This window comes from Haliotis asinina, chromosome 2 (genome assembly GCF_037392515.1).
Source record: "Haliotis asinina isolate JCU_RB_2024 chromosome 2, JCU_Hal_asi_v2, whole genome shotgun sequence".
Taxonomy (NCBI): domain Eukaryota; kingdom Metazoa; phylum Mollusca; class Gastropoda; order Lepetellida; family Haliotidae; genus Haliotis; species Haliotis asinina.
Genome location: NC_090281.1, coordinates 43,788,471 through 43,809,166, shown reverse-complemented (window position 1 = coordinate 43,809,166; position 20,696 = coordinate 43,788,471). Strand labels below are relative to the sequence as shown.

The following is a 20,696-nucleotide window of genomic DNA, read 5'->3' as shown; positions in this document are numbered from 1 at the left end:
GCGGAACGTGGGTCGAGCTATCATCAAGAAAACGACCGTCAAGATCAGCGGTAACGAGGTACTGAGCATCGACGACAGCGACGTGTTTCACTGCTACAAGGATCTCTGGAAAAGCGAGAGAGAACGAGTCAATGATGTGTACCAGGGTATCAGCAAATCAACCCGGGCGCGCATAGGGTATGTCTTCACGACAGACCAGCAAGACAAGCTATCGGACGGTGAAAAGGCTATCGCTCTAGCATACGGGAATCGATTCTGCGTGCCGCTCGACTTCGAGTTGCTCACGGGACACGCGCCGTTTTACCAGGCCGCGCTGGGTGATAGGCTCGAATACGAGCTCACGTTTAACGACTATAGCAAAGTAGTGCGTACGCCGAACGGTGATGAGGCCAGTTATGCCATAGACAACATCTCTCTGGAGTTCGACATGGTCACTAGCCCGGAGCTGGCCAGGCAGGTTCGAAGCCAGTACTCTGGGAAGATGGCTATCCTGTACGATCGCGTACTGAGACATAGATCAGTCGTGCGAGATAAGAGCGACACTGTGTGGAATATCAACCTGAACGTGCCGGCGCGATCGATGAAAGGTATCCTGGTCGTCCCCGTGGAGGATTACGATCCATTCCGGAGGGACAGCGAGAAGTTTTTCAACCCCGAGATTGAAAAGGTGGAAGTGACCATCGAGGGCGTGCCCAACCAGCTGTTTAGTCATGGCATGAGACCACACCAGCAGTGGGATGAGATAAAAAAGCTACCAGTGGGGGATTACATAACAAAGGACCTGGACCTCGGCTCCGTGCAGATCGGTGAATACCTGACCACCAAGTACGCCCTATGGTTGGACATGCGATCCACGGATGATGATAAACTGCACGGTAGCGGGCGCCGTATAGATAACGGTAGCGAAGGGATAACTATCCAGATTACTAAGAAGGCTCAAACCGCTGGTAAGTTGAAATTATATCTGTACGTTATTATGGACGCGCAACTTAATATAGACAATGGGAGATTTGTGCAAGCCATCTACTAGTGGGGGAGACCCCCACACCCCCCAGGGGTACCCACAACTACCCACTGACCCACACTGCGCTATCATATGCGGGCAGACTGGCTGTGGGAAGACCGTTTTCGTGTTGGATATGTTGGAGGGTTACTACAAGGATGTGTTCGATAACATCGTTATCATGTGCCCTACTCTGAGCATGAATAAAACGTACGCGCGACCTTGGGTGATGACTGACCCGGACGTACATAAAATCGACCCTGGAACACGCCTGCAGGACTGGTTGAAAGCTCTTCACGAGAAATTTAAAGGGGAACCGACGCTGTTTATACTGGACGACTGCAGCGCTAATCGCGAGATAACAAAAAAGAGAGACATGCTATCGTACCTGGCCTTCTCCGGCCGTCATGCAAATCACAGCGTCTGGGTGCTAACGCAGAAGTTCAACTCGGTGTTGAAAGACCTCAGGGAGCAGACGCGATGGGTGGCCTTATTTCACTGTAAGGACAGGGATTCGTTTGAGGAGTGTTTGAGAGAGAACGATGTGATGAGTAAATTAGAACGGGAACGGGTGAAGAAACAGCTCGCTGAAACTAAACACGCTAAGCTCGTTCTAAAGACCGACCAACCAGTAGCATATATAGTATGCTAAAGCTAAGCAAAGCTAAGCTAAAGCTAAGCAAAGCTAAGCAAAGCTAAGCAAAGCTAAGCAAAGCTAAGCATATAGCTATGATATTTGAAGTATTTGTCGTGTGCAACTTAACCTTCATTTCTCTGTGTTTTGTCTGCATCGGGTATTATATAGTTAAAACTAAATCTTACTTGTTATATTATAAGATGGAGTGTGAGGAATTGCTCGAACAATTGTCGTTGGAGGGTTCCCCCACGCCGCCCGCAGGCCCCACTGATGACAAGCGAGAGAAACTGGTGGCGTTGGCTGTTGGCGGCAAAGCCAAACATTACTTTGGAGACTACACTCCGGATAAAATTAACAAAATGTCAGCCGAAGAAATCGATAAGCTGTACGCTAGATACGAGTCCCGGCTCGGAGCAGAAATGACAAAGACAATAGGATCGGCTATGACCCAGATATACACCGGTATTGTATCACACTTCCTTCCCATTCCACCAGAGCGCCGACTTTACCTGTGGGAGGACCTCGAGAAAGACCCTTTTATCGAACACGCCGTGAGCTCTATCAGCTGCGGGCTGTACCACAAATATGGTATGTTGTTGGCTCCAGTGACGGCGGCGATTATCACGGCAAAACATTGTCAATTTGAGAGAAAGAATAATAATAATAGTATAGATGGATGCTGCACAGGAAACCCCAGTGGAGGAGACCCCAGTGGTGGTACCCCCTTCACAGGAACCAGTGACGGTGGAGGTACCTCCAACAGTAACCAGGCAGAAGAATCCTAAGAGAGTAGCTGCCGGTAAAAAACGGTGGTGTAACCAACATAAAGTGACCAACCCAACCCGACTGTTGTTGGCTGTAGGTGTAACTGCTGCCTTGGCTATCTCGTGGTTATATACACGTGATGGAAACCCTCACCGTGAGGTGGTACCCCCCACGCCGCCGGCAGGCCCCACTATTGACCCGCATATCATGTTATAATTTAAAATATTTTTATATATACATAATGTCTGAGGGGAAAACGTTCGTCAACGACGCATACCACGCCACAGTGGTAGCCAGTCTAGCAGTAGGGTACGCTCGGTTGACTAAAATGGTGCTTAAACAACCAACTATCAAGCTAGATTTCAACCTGCAGGATATGGGTATGCTCATAATGAACCTTGGTATGGCGATGGCCACAAAAGACATCCTAGTAAAACAAGGAATAATACCTGATAATATAATGAAATAAATATAGGGATGGCCACGATAGCTATGATGGTCGGTGGGGCGTTAGTGAATGCCCTGGCATTTTCCGGGAGTAATTTCCTCTTCTCGAAACTACGAGATGATCACGCGGCTGAAATACAGGAAGAAAGGAAGCAACACGATCTCGCTACTGAGAAATTACAAAGAGCACAGGCCGAGTACGCTAAAAAACGCCTCCAGAGGATCGATTTTATTAACGAACAACTCACGCGTGAAAACCATGCCGTTCAAACATTCAACGATGTTGATGAAGCAATGAAAGAATACTATCTACTAACTGGTAAACAATTGGAACCGCTCAATAAACCCACACTCGCTCAGTACTACACACCATCCAAGGGACAAATGAATCGTGAACTGGGCTTCATAGTGTTGGGTATAGCAGCTACTGCGTTGGTTGCGAAGCAATTAAACTAAAATACCTATATAAGTAAACATGAGACCCGCTCCATACCGATGCGAATACATACTTATGGGGAAGACCGAGGCCTGTGGTAGGAAATGTAGGAATCAGGGGTTCTGTTGTTTCCATATGGGAAGTCCTAACTACACGTGTTCTGTGTGTGGTATCGGGGTTAAAGGGCACTACTGTTTATGTAAAGCTCACGGAGCGAACGTAGTCAGACATCAACTCATCTACGAGAATAAAAAAGGCTACATAAAAGAACGTAGGCGACTGCTCAAGATAGCCACTTAAGGGTTACCTCCCCTTACTGTGAACCAATTAGAGATTATACACACCTACGTATAGCTATGTCTGCGGAAAGTGTGATCGCATCTCTAGTTAAAAACATATTCAAATATGAACTGGCTTTATGGGGAAGCTTCAGATTTAAGATAATATTGGACGTGGTATGGATTAAAGAGGGTTTTAAGTATACTCACCCCTTCGAATGGGAGCGGGATATCGCGACTCAATACCATATAGAACGTTTTTCAAGTCTAAGTGAATACTATAACCAAGGCGAGTGCTGGATTGAAACAGCCACACTATATATTTTACCAGGTACGTGGGACGATTTGACAGAATTACTAGAATTGGACCCGGCTGCCCGAGTTTGGCCTCTTCTGGATTGAAATATTTTTTAATAAGGTTACTGTGAAGCAATTAGACATTAGTTCTCTTAGGTGTAAACACGATGTCTACTGTGCGCGAGCTCAAGCGGGTCGCAAAACAGAGAGGTGTGATCGGGTATTCTAGAATGCGGAAGCCAGCATTGTTGAGATTACTAGGTTTAGAAGCCCCTCCTACGGTAAAACAATTAAAAGCTCAAGCAAAACAGCTTGGATACACGGGTTATTCAAACCTGGGGAGAGCCGGGTTAACCGCATTGTTATCACATGCCCCCGTAGCAAAACCTCCCACTGTAAAACAACTGAAAGTCGAGGCACACGATTTGGGTTTAGGCGGGTATTCCCGTATGAGAAAACCACAGCTTGTAGAATTATTACGACAGAATAGAGCTATTGACCTACAGTTCGTGCGCACTGAGCGCGCTGTAGGCAACTATTTGAGAGGTTGGCGCATGCACGTTGATAGAAACATAGACATTATAGATATCAAGCCTCTGATAGCTGATAAGGTCAACCAGGAACTAAATAACCTAGGAAGTATCAAGTTTCAGATCACAGTGAAAATGTCGCTCGATAAGCAGGTTGGGAGTACCACTGAGTATGTTCAGCCTTACTTCCGAGGTCAACAAGAGGTCGTCACACATGCAGAGACCATTGACGCATCAATCGATACAAGTTTTCAGCAGATACGAGAATACCTAGAACGCTACACACACTTGGGGTCCGGGTGGGCTGTAGATAAAATCGATAATGTCTATCTAGACATAGCTAACTACGTGCCGTTCAGAGGCGGGTCATACCTAGCCTTGCCTCCCTACTATAGGAACAAACATGCTATAGTAAACGTTAAGAATAGAGGAAACGATTGCCTGAGGTTAGCTATCAGGTCAGCCTTATTTCCAGCTGGCAAGAATTCAGATAGGCTTTCTAGCTATCCCCAAGACGATGGGCTTAATTGGGATGGTATAGATGAACCCACCCCCATATCCCAGATCACTAAAGTAGAAAAACAGAACAATCTGGCTATAAATGTCTTTGGGCACGAAGGCAACACAACAATAGTACACAGGGTCAGCCCGGTGAAGGATCGTCAAGTTATCAATATATTCATGATCCAGCGAGGTGAAAAGTATCACTACACATGGATAAAACATCTCAGCCGGTTGTTGCACGACCAATCGGCACACAGAGAAAAGACCCACTTCTGTGAACGATGCCTACACGGTTTCAGTCGAGCTGATTTATTAGAATCCCACCGGGATGATTGTCAAGGTGTGGGGCAGACGGCCATACGAGTCGACATGCCTAAGGAAGGTGAAAATATCCTAAAATTCAGTAACCACAAGAACCAAATGTCTGTACCTTATATTATATACGCCGACTTCGAAGCCTTAGTTGTGGGTGGGGATTCCCCCACACCCCCTAGTGGGGGTAGCTTCACCCACAAGACACAAGAGCATAAGGCCTGTTCGTTTGGATACATTGTCGTCCGTTGTGACGGGGAAACGAAAGCTCCGGTAGTGTATAGGGGCCCTGACGCGGCTGAAAAGTTTCTAAAGTGTTTGCAGGAGGAAGAAAAAATTATTAGGAATGCATTGTATAAAATCGCTCCCATGCGTATGACCCGAGCCGACAGGCTAGCTCACGCTAGTAGCACTAACTGTCACGTGTGCGACTCACCACTTAACGGTGATTCGGTGAGAGATCACTGTCACATAACTGGTAAGTATAGAGGCGCCGCTCACAACGCGTGCAACCTCAAGCTTAAAATCAACCCTAAGACAATAAACATCCCCGTTGTCTTTCACAACTTGAGAGGGTACGACTCACACTTGATCATGCAGGCCATCGCGAAAATCGATGGTAATATAACGTGCATCCCCAACAACATGGAGAGATACATCTCCTTCAGCTTAAACGGACTTAGGTTCATTGACTCGTTTCAGTTCCTCCTGTCGTCACTCGACAGTCTGGTCAAGGCCAACAATACCTTCCCTATCACCGATCGATACACAGACGCCGAGACTAGACCCCTGCTTATGAGGAAGGGTGTGTACCCCTATGAGTACATGGATAGTTGGGCCAAGTTCACCGAGACCAGACTACCCCCTATTGACTGCTTTTATAGCAAGCTGAATGAGGCGTCCGTCTCACGAGATGATTACTCGCACGCGACTAACGTATGGAATAAACTGGGTTGTAAGAACCTGGGTGATTATCACGACCTGTACTTGAGGACAGATGTACTGCTGTTAGCCGACGTGTTTGAAACGTTTCGGCAGACATGTTTAAAGCAGTATAAACTCGACCCCGCATGGTATTACACCAGCCCAGGTCTGTCGTGGGACGCCTTGCTTAAAAAGACCGGAGTTAATTTGGAATTGCTCACAGATTACGACATGCACCTATTCATTGAGAAAGGCTTGCGAGGTGGTATTTCCATGGCATCCAAACGATACGCGAAAGCAAATAATCAATACGTGAAAGGTTACGATCCTAACAAACCAACCAATCACATTCTCTACCTCGACGCAAACAACCTGTACGGCTGGGCCATGAGTCAGTATCTACCTACAGGGGGATTCGAATGGGTACCCCACGTTGATGTTATAGAGGTTGCACCAGATTCGAACAAAGGGTATATCCTCGAAGTTGACTTAGAGTATCCCAAGGAATTACACACATCGCACAACAGCTATCCCCTTGCACCCGAACGTATGAGGGTTAACCCAGACTGGATGTCTGAGTACCAACATAACTTGTCAGGTGGTCGTGTGACAGACGTTGAAAAACTCGTGCCTAACTTAATGAATAAGACCAAGTACATCGTTCACTATCGCAACCTACAGCTGTACCTGTCGTTGGGTATGAGGCTGACCAAAATACACAGGGTGCTCATGTTCGACCAGAGCCCATGGATGGAGCCCTACATCAGAATAAACACAGACCTACGAAAAAAAGCCACCAGTGATTTTGAGAAAAATCTCTACAAGCTCATGAACAACTCGGTGTTTGGTAAGACTATGGAGAACCTGAGGAAACGCGTGACCGTGAAGCTGGTTAGATCTAGTGAGGAAGACAAGCTCAGGAAATTGATAGCCAGTCCGGCTTTCAACCGTAATAAAATATTTACAGACAACCTGGTTGCCATACACATGAAGAAAAGCCACATAAAATTCAACCGGCCTGTTTACGTGGGGATGAGCATCCTCGATTTATCCAAACACCTGATGTACGACTTTTACTACAACGAGCTCAAGAAACAGTACGGCGACAGGTGTGAAGTGCTGTACACTGACACGGATTCCCTGCTGATGGAGATTCGAACCGAGGACGTGTACGAGGACATGAAAAAACACCTTGATTTATACGACACCAGCGATTACCCTAAGACCCATACCCTACACAGCACGGTAAATAAAAAGGTCCTAGGTAAGATGAAGGACGAGTGTGCTGGCACGCCCATAGCCGAGTACATAGGTTTGAGACCTAAGATGTACTCCATACTGAAAGCCGACAATAGTGAGATCCGGAAGGCTAAGGGGGTTAAGAAGTATGTGGTGAAACAACACATCAAACACGCCAGATTCAAGGAAGCCCTGTTCAAGACCCGTACCTTTAGACATAAAATGAACACACTTAGAAGTGATGGACATAAGATATACGGACTGACTATAAACAAGACGTCCCTGTCGCCTATGGACACGAAACGTTGGATAGCTATTGATGGTATAAACACATACGCGTATGGACATGAAAAAATTTGAGGCTATTTACTACAGCCCGCGTGGGTACTGGAAAGGAGCTAGCGCAGTAGATAAGCTAGCTAAACTAGCGCGAGTACCCCCGGAGGAAGCCAAAGCGTGGCTTGAAAAACAAGCCCTGTGGCAGATCTATTTGCCGGCACCACGCTACGTGCCTAGAAGGAGGTTCGGTATTAACATACCTAATAGCGTTCACCAGGCAGACCTACTGTTCCTACCCCACGACAAGAGGTACAAGTATGCCTTAACCGTAGTGGACGTAGCCAGTCGTTACAAGGAAGCCGAACCCTTGACCACGAAAGATTCGGCCCAGGTAGCCAGAGGATTCGAACGCATATACAAACGCAGTCCGCTGACGTGGCCAACAGAGCTGCAAGTTGACCCCGCACGGGAGTTCATGGGTGCCGTGTCACAACTGCTAGCCAAACACGATACAAAGGTCAGGCGTGGCACGGCCGGAGCCCATCGCAGCCAAGCCATAGTTGAGAGATTTAATAGGACTTTGGCTGAGCGCTTGTTCGGCTATCAGTATGCTAGGGAGATGGCCACCCCTGGAAAACGATCGACTGAATGGGTCACGAGGTTACCCAAGGTGGTGTCGGCAATCAACCATGAAGTCACCCGTCTCACCGGTAAGAAACCGGCAGACGCTATCAAACTAAAATCAATAGTTGCAGAGTCGGACGCTCCATTGCGTGGGAAGGAGAAACAAATACCAGATAGGGCCCTAGTGAGGTATCTATACCAGCCGGGGGAACACGAGGGTGATAGCCGTAAGCGAGCCACCGATCCTATATGGTCAGTCAAAACTTACAACATAGATAAAGTGGATATGAAAGCCGACGAACCTAACTTGTACTACTTGAGGGATGGGCCGGGTAGGGGTTTTGTAAGAGAAGAATTATTGATCGTACCGTACGGCACAGTGTTACCTCCTACCAAGGCACAGTAATTACCGCCAACTTTTTTATAGTAGGGGTAATAGTAGCAAGAGCTAATGGCCCAACCAAAGCCTTATTTAGTAAATAAGGCTTTGTAGAGACATTTTGTGAAAGTGAGCCAGAACCCCCATTCCCTATACTACTACCAAGTCAGCGAGTCTGACCTCCTGATCCTGTTAGTCGCCTCTTACGACAAGCATAGTTGCCTTTTTTGGCAAGCATTGGTTGCTGAAGGCCTATTCTATCCCAGATCTTCACGGGTCATCATGAAATATGACTGTTTGATATGTTTTGTATTGTGTGTTCAACGATGGAGACTATTTATGGATATATACCTAAATTCTGAATGCTGAAAGTGGTGAATATGTAATTCCATTGATCTCATCCAGTTCTGCTTTTTTTTCTGTGGACTTGGTGATTTTTGGGTGATATTTGAGTGATATATGACTGATATTTGCAGCTGCGTATGAGCACGCCGTGGCACAGCACTGTGGAGCGTGAGGAAGAGATGGTGCAGAAGATGAGGCTGGCTCAGAGGTACAGCAACATAAGTGGAACACGCTGCTTCACTGACTTGTCATGTGTAGGGGCAGCCATATGGTTGCATGTGCTGACAGAATGTCACATTTAACATTTAACTGAGAAGTGTGCTAAACTGTGCCAGCATGAGATTGTACATTTGCCTTGATCATTACAAGTGGCAGTGGTGTTCTGTTGTGAGAATAGAACAGTTCCACCACATTCCACCTTGTTCCACCATATTGCCCATCAACGAAGATCTAGTAGTTCAATGTATTACTGGGAAACTGGGGTCGAGAACCAGATAGAGAAGATCTTTGCTATTAGGTTTGCCAGATTCAGGTTACATGTTTTCCAGTCTTGAATGTTTCTGACTCTATGTAAAACAACGTACACTGACTCCTTCATTTTGATCATAGTTTTGGTTGAAGGTGATGATGAGATCATGAATAGTGGGTGGATCACTTTACAGGGAGATAACGGATGACAATTGCTTCCAATTTTCAGCAAGTCTAACCTTGATGAAGACTTTCAGGACTACCTGGAGAGGGCAAAAACCTGGCACCAGATGACTATCACAGCTCAGGTGGGTTTAGCTGGAAGACACTGAACTGGTACACTGAAACTATTAATGCAAGCATATGCTTACCCAGTGTCTCCCAATAATGAGCTTGCCTCAACTGACGTCACTCTTGGCTGATAGCTGGACCAAATGTGATAATGTTGGTAGTTGTTACCCTCAGTATATTAGGGTGTTGAATATGCGCAAATGCATAAGAACTAAATTGTTCCAAACTGTTATTAATGTATTTAGACAACAATGAAAATTGCAGTCATGTAACTGTTAAGATGTTCTAATAATCCATGTTGGTTAGTATGGAAGTCATGTACTGTATTTTCCATTGGATCATTCTCTAATCATTCATACAATAGTTATCACACATCCCATTATGATGGACGGTGACAGGAGACACAGTCATCAAAGCTGCTGGTTGCACAGTCATGTCACTTTGTTTAACTGCCAGTTGTGGGTTCAGATCCCGTTTCACCCTGGTTAATGGGCCTGTCAGCACCATCCATACCAAAAAAAGAGTTGCAGTATTGACGTCAGTCAGATTTGCTAACATCATAACAAGATCAGGGAAACTATGCATACATATAAAACAAAAGAAACAGCAATAGAATTTCTTCTGTCCACTGTCCTATGCTCCACACTTGGCCTCACTTACAAATATCTGGCCCATGATATAAAATGATGTTGTGTCTTGTCTTGACATACAGAAGAAAGAGGTGAGTGTTAGTGTTGTGGTGATAGAGGGTGAATTGTTGGTGTTTTTTCTTTGGTAGTATTGATGTTTTTTGAACTAAAGTATCAATTATTTATCATTAGCCTTATGTGACATGTGGAGTATCTGTAGGGATGGTGTTCTTCATAATGGAATGGTGTTATTCAGAAAGTTTGAGTATCATTTGAGTGAGATTATGGTTTACCTCACTGTAATTGGTATCTTGATGTTGGTGTTCTTTTAGTTGTTTCTCCATCATTTAAAGTGTTTGTAGCATCCTTTTTAAACTTATCACTCTGTTTCTTAGATACAAATTGATTTAAATTTCTGTGGTTTCCTAAACATGTGGGATGTAAGTGGGGTGTACAATATGTCCAGTGCCGTTAAAGATCACATATACTCCAGGGGGTGCAAATGCACTCATTGACATCGTTATAAATGAAACCCTGTCATTAAAACCGCTCATTTCGATCTTTAATTATCTTAAATCGACCTTTTTGACAACATTGCACAATTCTCAGATGCAAACGAAATTTCAACTAATCAGAGCGGCGCGTCTCTGTGACGTAATAGCAGGTATAGATATGAGGGTCTATGCAGAATTCATCTACATTTCAGGGGGTAAACTATTTCGTTTACAGGTTTGTACAAACCTGAAATCGCGACAGCTGTTGTTAAAAATGAAAGCTCTGTGTTCTCACAATCTACTTTCATTTAGTTTTGTCTCCTGCTTTGCCTAGTTTCTGAATTACGATTCTGTCAAAATCACTTGCTGTTGCTAGGTTGTAATCCATGTGAGGTGGTATAAACCTACACGTTATTTGTCATCATTCACTTGATGCTCAGTTAATGAATTTATAACAGGTGTAATTAGTGGTAACACCACTTGGATTACCTGACAAAGGTCCCAATTTGGCATTTCATGTGTCTGGATCGATCAAAGGATTAACCGATAGCATGCTGATTGATTAATTATTTTTATGCGGATTTAAATTGGGATTTGTCGAAAGGTAGTGTTTATGAATGTACATTTACTAATCTATACTGAATACACTTTGTCGTATCTGTGTCTCTGTATAAACAACCGCCAATACATTGATTGATTGCTCATTATTGGCTAACTAAATTACTTTTTTAAAAGAATGACGCTCATTATGCAATTAGTTGCAAGGTGTGCTTTCTGTGGGTGACCAATGAGACTATACAGCAATGGGAAAAACCTGATACATCACGTAATGCCTGGCATTGCTCCTATAACTTTCATTTGTTTTTATTTTAATATTTGCATTTTGTTTTTGTTAAGTTGTCGTAGCTTTCAACAGTATATTTGTTTTCATCATGAAGTGTAATGATACAGACGACACACACTAGGGTGTGCATGCGAATTATGATTCATATAGGCAAACTATAAAATGTCTAGACATTACAATCCTGTCATACGTTCGCAGATCGCTTCTTTTTATTAAGTTTCAAAATGAGACCAAATACAACGATGTATATTGACAAGTGTCTACATACTGGTTAGTGAACTTTTCAAACCAAGTAAATTTAGCAAGTGAAGAAATTTATCACGCAGTATTTTCACTTTGACCCCGACCTCTTTTATGTTATGTTACAAGTTGCGTCATGCAAAATCTTTGTGGCCATGATTCAAATACAGATTTAACTACTAGTAAAAAAGTAGTTTTGGTTTTCTAACTTGATGAAAACAAACCATAATCTCAACAATTCTAACAGACTTTAGCCCGTGACTTCACGATTTTCAAAAATGGCTGCACCCTGTCTGAGGATAAATGCTATTTAAGTTTCTTTTCATCGACTTACAAAATCAAAATTACTTTCTACTAGTAGTAAAATATGTATTTTATTGATGGACATTAGTATTTTACATGACATTGTTTACAACATAACAATTTCACTCTTGGAATCGAGGCGGGGATCAATATGATATTACTTATGATAATATTGTCACTTCGACCACAACCTCACTTCCGAGAAGAAAGCGTTATAATCATGGAAAATCCTTTTGGTCAGCAATGTGTAGTAAGCAGTCTTGATTTTATACACTCAATGAAACTTGAACTCCATTTTCTATCCTGGAAGCGTGGTAGGGGGCGAACCATCCGATTTAGTATATACCACAGGCTTCCACAACGCTCGCTTCGCACACACCAACAACCAATTGAAGCACAAACTACGTGGGGTGGAAATCTGTGCATAGTGACACCATCACTCGACCCCAAGGAGCAATTGACGGCAACACAACAATTCGGCATGTCTTTGGTGACATCGAGAAATCAGAAAGTTGACGAGCTTCCTACACATTTTCTATACTGAAAATTACTAACTGGAAATCGTTCCTTCTATAACCTGTCTGTGGTTACAGGCGAAAGAGAAGCAGACGGCTTTTTAGCAACTTTTGAGCACTTAGTATTAATTACCCACAAGGTAAATGGTGTTCTGTTTAAAACTAACCTGAAGTCTTTCATATGCAGTGAAAAAAAGAGTACCAAAAAATTGAGCTTATTCGTTCTTTAAGCGTTCCTAACATTATGACCTATCATAAGTATATACTTTATCACAGACTTACGAATGGCGTAGTGCTATGAATGTTTTATGGAGAAGGCCCTTGCACATCCGGTTTTACCTTGACCTTCCTTGTGCTTGCATTTCACTCTGAAGATTGCGATGCATGCAAGCCTACCTGAATTGAAAATATTTTAATACATTCGAACCCTACTTATGCAGACAGTTGTGTTTTCTCAGATGTTGTGTGAATAAACAAATATCAGACTCACTTTCCAGTTATACTAAGGGGATTGTAATGTTGGCACTACACATGTGTTCCCCTAGGTGCCCTAACTGAAGTCAGAATACAGAAACGTATCCTAGGAGTCCATTGCTTGTTGTGCCGTTTTCTTGATTGGAAATATCATTCTGTTGTGTGGAGTGTATTTGGTTGGGTTATAGCACACACAGTAACAACTTTTTCCCAATGCACAATACCGTACCATGACATAGGTTTCAGTTTTTGATTGAGGAATATGGGCTTCTTTGCTGTTTAGGGTACCTGGGGTACCTTTCTGTAGTTTTACTTTGTTTAGGGTACATTTTTACATACAGAAATGTACTTGGGGTGCATATCTGTTGCACCTGTGCTGACGACAACCCCTTCAGTGGCAGTTAACTTCACTACCAAAGCTGGACCCAGGAAGATTATGGTTAGAACACAGATAATAATCAGAACACTACAAAACAAAACAAAACAAAACAAAACAAAACAAAACAAAACAAAACACCTCACAACACTCCGGATCAGTAAAAAAAACTTGGTCAATATAAATATGAAACGTGACACAAAACTGGAAATAGCAATTCGATGGGCACGTTTTTCCCAAATCTATGAGTTACTCAAAATTAATGTACCTTAAGTATGTTCTAAAATTAATAGAATGTATTACAACCAGAAGTCCAGATGTACCGTGAGCGCATCCATCATGACCAGTTTGTGTAATGACATCAGTAAGGTATCACTGAAATTGTATGATACCCACCCATTCTGAGTTTGTTTGCTGGAATATGAATATTGATAAAACCAACAACATCAAGCTGGTTATTGTTTGGTAAGAGAACATAACAGTGTGAAGTTTCCACTGCTGGTAATTGGATTTTACTGCCCAGATCTAAATACTGTATTGTTGGCTAACTAATGTTGTGATTCCTGTATGCAGGGTTTCTGAATATGAACATCTAACAGTAAATGTTGACTCTTTGCATGGTAGGTATGGCAGTGGTAACTGCAGACACTGGCTGTATATGTATGTTTCTGCTGGTATAATTTTCATTCTTGTAAAGTACATTTTACCAACAAACCATTATATTTTGATTTTCCAGGCCAATGAAGCATTAAATGAAGTTGGCAGGCCTAAGACGTCCCCTACAAAGGTCAAGGTCATTTCAGGAGGCAGTGCATCAAGGGAGCGAATTCCCGTCACTCAGGTTGAGGCGCTGATGATCCCTGAAGTGGATCAACGTCGAGACTATGCTCACTTTGTGCTCCAGCAGAGAGTTGACAACATTGGACTGCGTCACAAGGATGAAGTCATGAAACTCTACCTGCCGTACATCCAGTCGTAACAAACCTTTCAATGTTTCACCAGACTTGGTATCAGGATGAGGCCATGAAACTCATACAATCATAACAGGGTCACACCAAAAACCAAGGTCCATTTTCTGATGTCTCCTGCCATGATATTGCTGGCTCTACTTGTTGTATATTTAGTCATAACAAACTCTACAGTGTTTAATTGACTTCACACAGTGTTTAGGAAAGTGAATGAATTTGAACTTACTCATCTCATCAGGTCACCAGAAATGTAAACAATTTTATGTAGAAAATTGATTTATTTCAGTGGAATATCATCTCTCACAGTTTTAGAGATGCAGATATACAGATATACTAGGGCTTAATGATGACCCAATGTAACTACAGCTGTTATTTTAGTAGCAAAACAGTGACCAAACATCTGGAGCAGTATCAGTTCAGCCTTTGCAACTTATAACTTATTCCCCAAATAGTAATTGTATAGATAGTGTTATTGATGTCCTCATGGCTTCAGCTCATTCATACCCCTCAGACTTGTGTTGTCAGTGTTACAGACAGATGAAGCCTCAGAATCAGATATGTGCATGGGTAACACGTGCTAGTATCATCAGGGATATGTTGGGAATGGAACTTCACACCCACATATTGCCCAAGAAATACTAAATCATGTCCTGTTCTTGCCCTATGTGTATGGGAGATTCCAGGACTGATCAGAAACATGCTGCCCATGCTGCCACACAACCGACGAGGTCCAACTAGCCCACAACTTAGTTGAGATGACTGTGCAAAAAAAATAGGTTAGGGGAGAATGCAACTGTTTCCTCTACAAGCTCACTGGTCAAGAAACCAGCTTGAGATGGTGTCTCTCCCTGATGTGGGTTGGGGCCTACTCTGTCAACCACTGGTTTGTCTGGGTCAGATGTACATCATGTATAGACTGTCAGATAGTGAACAGTTGCTGACTGCAATGTGGTGTTGTTCTCATCAGAAGCCCTCTGCTCCATCAGTGTAATTAAAGGAGGACTCTGCTCCAATAGTACAATTACAGATCCATCAGGCTGAAAAGAGAGGACTGTGCTCAACCAGTTTATTCAAAGGGACATTGTGCTCCAATATTCTAGTTAATGGAAGCTATGCATCATAATTATCAGTCTTATGAGAGCAGAACTGCTCAGATATTGCATTTAAAGGGGACTGTACATCATGCATATAGTTAAAGAGTTACTTTGTTCCAATAGTGCCAATAGACACTAGGCTAACAGTAACTATCAGCTAGATACAGTTGTTACTAATAGCTGGTGATGTGAGCCTGGTCTCCATGCCTTTTTCAGTAACAGTAACTTCTGGCTCACTCAGACATTTGGTTCTTACTGAAGTTTGCAGCCATTCCTTAGCAGTATGAGATCTACAATATGTCAGTAAAATCTGACAAGCTTCATCATGCCTTGACTACAATGGTTCATGGCGAAAGTGCACTTCATTGCACCATACATGGTAGTAGAGCGAACTGTGTTTCTTAAATACAATCTGCTCTGGGATCACATCAATACTCACTGACAATAATTATTACTGTAGTTATATTCAGCTGAATCCTTGATTCAATAATGATTAAATTTTCTTCATCATAATGGCCAGTAGCATACTCACCTGATTCAGATTAATATTGCACATCTTATGAATGTTCTCTATCGTACAGGGCTATGATATAGGCCCTTGCACTGGGCTAGATAAACATGTCTGGGTCAAGCTGAATGCGTTCTCTGATAAAATGCTTCAGTGTCATCGTCTATTTTGACCATCTATGAGTATGAATTTTTCCCTGGAGTAGAGCCTTAGTGAGTTGAGAATGTGGATGATAGGGTTAAGTTCAATTCATGTCATGGCATATGAAGCATAGTAACATGTGTAGATAGGAACCCATGAGTGTGGGTTCAACGTCCTAGTTACGCTTGATGTATGTCAGCCCAGTGTTGCATCATTGAGAGCTTACCTACCATATCAAGGTAACATGTCACAAATACACTGAAATACATTTTAATGCGGTGTCAAACCAAACACATGGACTCACTCACTGTTGGATATTCTTTTGGGGTAATTTCTTTATTTTTGCTGCATTTATACACAGAGTTTTGATTGGTAAGATTGAGATAACTCAAGATGCGATTTGAGCATGCATGTGGGATGAACTATAGGCACTATGTAAGTACCCATATATAATAATATATAATTGTCTATCGAAACAGCAGGTAACAAGATGACCACAATTTAGTAAATTGGTTAAGATGTCTACATTTTTGCTTTGTATTGTGTAAAGTAATTGCCCAGGTTGAAATTTTCTGCTTGTTTAAAAAATCTTGAGACTTGTCCAGATGTTTTACAACATTGGCAACAATATGAAACAATAGTGAAGTACATGAAATTTCAGTTTAATATCCTTCTACAATCTCATCAAAATCAGATCTTTAATTGTAATAAATTTCTTTGAAGATCTTTACTGAGATTGCGTTGATGTCCGGTTCCACAAAAATCCTACTGCTCAACCTCTGACACTGATATTGATGAACTGAGGTCTTTAAACTATTGAAATATACATTATATCATGGTTAATGTCCAGCATGTAATAATATGGAACTCCATTGTTAAATAAAGAGTATTTTTTAGCATCCATAGTATGAAATAATTAATACATCATATATGGACATTTTCCAGTGTTATTGAAGTCATATATTTATGGATATTATATTTGCTTTGCCGTGAAATAGTGACTGATTCAGTTTGATTGAAATCCGATCCGTTACTACCGTCCATGAGAGACCGAAAGAACAGAATATCTGCATCCATTACCTCTTCGTGTGAAGATCTGACAGAACCACTGAATGTTGCCATGTAAACTGTGCATCCATTACCTCTTCATGTGAAGATCTGACAGAACCAGTGAATGTTGCCATGCAAACTGTGTGTAATTTTGTGTCCTCAATGTAAACAGGGTTTTTGTCAGGCCGATATTGAGAGTCATGACAGTGTGATAGTCAGGAAGTATATTATTTAGTTGAATGAGATGTCTATGTATTCAGTCTTACCATTCTTAATCCGTACAAAGTGTTCCTGACTTGTAATGAGAAACCTGCTGTGATATCATGGATTCAAGCAATATCTGTGATATAATTTGCTGTGATATTGAATTGCATTGTACATGTATATATAAATATATATTCATTGAAGTTTGTTGGAAAGGATATTTTATGTAACCAGTATTATTTATTTGAGCTTGTTTTGCTGCTTAATTTGTGCATACCTTACTAATTTTGAAAAAAAAGTATTGGTATTGCAGTGATGTATTTATCTTGTTTTTAATAAAACTCATCAACTTTAGAATGCTTATCAAGTCTTGCTTGGAGCAGCTCCTCTGAACTTTTTCAGGGCATGGGCAAACAGCACATTTTGTTATTCAGAGTTGCATCCCTTAGTCATGTCAGAATCTGCTGGTCGTAAGTTCATTTTGACTCCTGTTATGATCCTTGTCAGTAGACCATCTACAGTTTGTCGTGCTCCGTTGATAATCCAGCATGCCTGTACTGTGAAAATAAATACCCTGGCACATTCATCCCCAAAATGTCATTTTCTTTATTCAATTTAATTCTTCATTCTCAAAAACCACCTTGGTGGTACCAGAGCATATAATCTAAACATATACAAATACAAAATCAGCTCAGATCCAAGATGGCAGGACAACAACATGTTAACATCTTTTTCTGACTAGGGATGATAGTTTAGAATATATTTTGATAGGTTCACTATATCTTGCAAATTTTTAACAGATAATATTTTCATAAACTTTATTTCATTAGGAAAAATGATTAGATGGGTGGGTAGATATTGCTGCCTCAAAGTATCTAATGCTTTACAATGGAAAATATAATGATACTCGTCGGCAATGTTTTTAGAAGTGCATAGATGGCACGTTCTCTCGTTCCTTGGAATGTTATACCAGCGGCCCGTCTCTGTAGGTAAATTATGGTTACATGTTCTGAATCTCAACAGTGGCAATGAAATACGTTTTGGGAGGAAGAGATATTCATCAAAATCAGGAAACGGCTTTAGATGTCGATTTTAAGTTCCCTTGGTGTTAGCTAGAAATAATGTCATTGTGCCAGTTTGGGATAAACTGATCCTTAAGAATATATATTCAACTTTTGAGATCAGCCACTGGTTGTGCAAGTTGATGGATTTTCAAAAACATAAGAGAGTCCAGTAGTGTCTTAATATATTTTTGACGTGCTGTAGCCAGGGATTATATTTTTTATTTGTTCTTCTTTGGAATGATAGGTAATTGTAAATTAAGTTGGTAAGCTTAAAAACACCTTGGTAAGATAACTGGTGCCAAAAGTTTAGTAAGCGTTTATATATCATAATTCTAATATGGAATCTTCCTAGTTCCCCAAAAAGCATGAAACGACGGGTTGAATTTCTTAATCTTGTAATGAGTCTTAAGAATTTTAAATGAATTTTCTCTACAATTTCAAGGTTTTCAAAAGACCACACCTCAGCACCATAGGTCAAGATAGGTGTTACCATTGAGTCAAATGCTGACAATAAGCCATCTGAAGGCAAGTCTAACTTTTCACAGGTCAGTCTGAATGACCATGATGACACCACCCTAAAAGCAGACATTCAAACAGATTACATGATACACATTACCCAAACTCTGTTGTGGAAAGGAAGATCTACTCCTATGTTAGACGGACAGTGATAGATTTGAAGTGCTATTCAATGCCAGTGTAGCAGGGCATAGAGTCATCCCAGAGATGACATACTTACTTTGTCAGCTTGCTGATGGGATCATGTGGACAAGCTCCAACTTTGGATCTCAATGTCTGTGGTTTGAATCCAAGCACAGGACTGCACATGTTCATGTTAAATTTAAGCCTCAGTACACTGCTAAAGATGCGGCTTGGGATGTGCCTTCTGTTAACCTCTTTGGTCATGTGGACATGGTGTCCGACTTGGGATCACAGTGTCCATGGTTTGAATTGCAACACAGGAAATTTTGTGGATGCTACATCAGTGTTGTGACACAAGCAGAGCCTTTAACACAGAAAATTAATGCATACTGAATATGGATGTAGCAAAGGTGAGTGAGATAGGAATTCAGCATCACTTGTGTTACTGCACCCATAGAGCAATGGATGGAGTAAAAGACAACTTTATACATACAAGTAAGCACTTGATGATATGGACACACAAGATGCCTTGGGTCCATTCTTTACAAAATGTTCAACCTTAATTGATTTCCATCTCCCTTTTGAGACTATCTGTATGTATCTTGTTCAGAAGGACAATTTGAACACTTGATGTGATGAGGACACTGAAGCTTGCTGGATACACCCATTATACATACTATCATGCAATGGCTTTATGAAGCCCCATCACCTTATCTGTATGTCTATATCATTGCATCTGTAAATGCTTATGTGTCTATGGAAGTAATGTCAATATTATAGAATTATCAAATCAGACCTCGGAAAAGCATGACACCACCACAATACAATGACACGTCACAAGACAAGGTGCCATTGGGAGGCTACTGATAGTGAAAAAGATTTGCAGGAGCTGTGTTTTCTTACTTGAGTCATCGATTGTGTCACTGAGGACAGTTTGTACACTAGATTGAAGCTTCCCTTTATAGAATTTCATGTTAACATAAGGACGACACAACAATCACCTCCCCTTCCTTTCTCTTAAAAAAAATAACAGACATGAACACTGCTGTTTATAATACTGTATTGACTGTATTGATATGATGAACACAAGTACATGTATTTATAAACAAATTGGTGACAAGCAACAGATGATAAGAAAAGACCTTGGTACTCTGTGTGTGTGCGTGCGCATGCGTGTGCACGTGCATGTGTGACTGTATACATAGTGACATATAAAAAATGATAAAACTGATGAAAACGTGAAAACGTTTCCTGGGTTAGGGCACTTTTCTGGGTTAGAATACTTGGAATGAATTCAGGTTCTAAAAGACACAATGTAGGAGATCTTGTAGCAAGACCCTCCTAGAAGTACTTGCATGTGTATCACTGTCCAGTGGACTACATGGATCTACTTTC

At 41.8% G+C, this 20,696-nt stretch overlaps 1 protein-coding gene across 1 annotated transcript in view; it reads left to right on the top strand.

The window, feature by feature from the left end:
• Positions 1–15,178, top strand: part of LOC137272547 (tetratricopeptide repeat protein 28-like) — a 53,858-nt gene extending 38,680 nt beyond the window's left edge. Inside the window, exons 17-19 of the mRNA XM_067804934.1 lie at positions 9,131–9,207; positions 9,697–9,775; positions 14,370–15,178. Of these exons, the coding sequence (XP_067661035.1) occupies positions 9,131–9,207; positions 9,697–9,775; positions 14,370–14,612 (399 nt within the window). The 3' untranslated portion in view covers positions 14,613–15,178. The remainder of the gene's footprint in view (positions 1–9,130; positions 9,208–9,696; positions 9,776–14,369) is intronic.
• Positions 15,179–20,696: the final 5,518 nt, after the last annotated feature.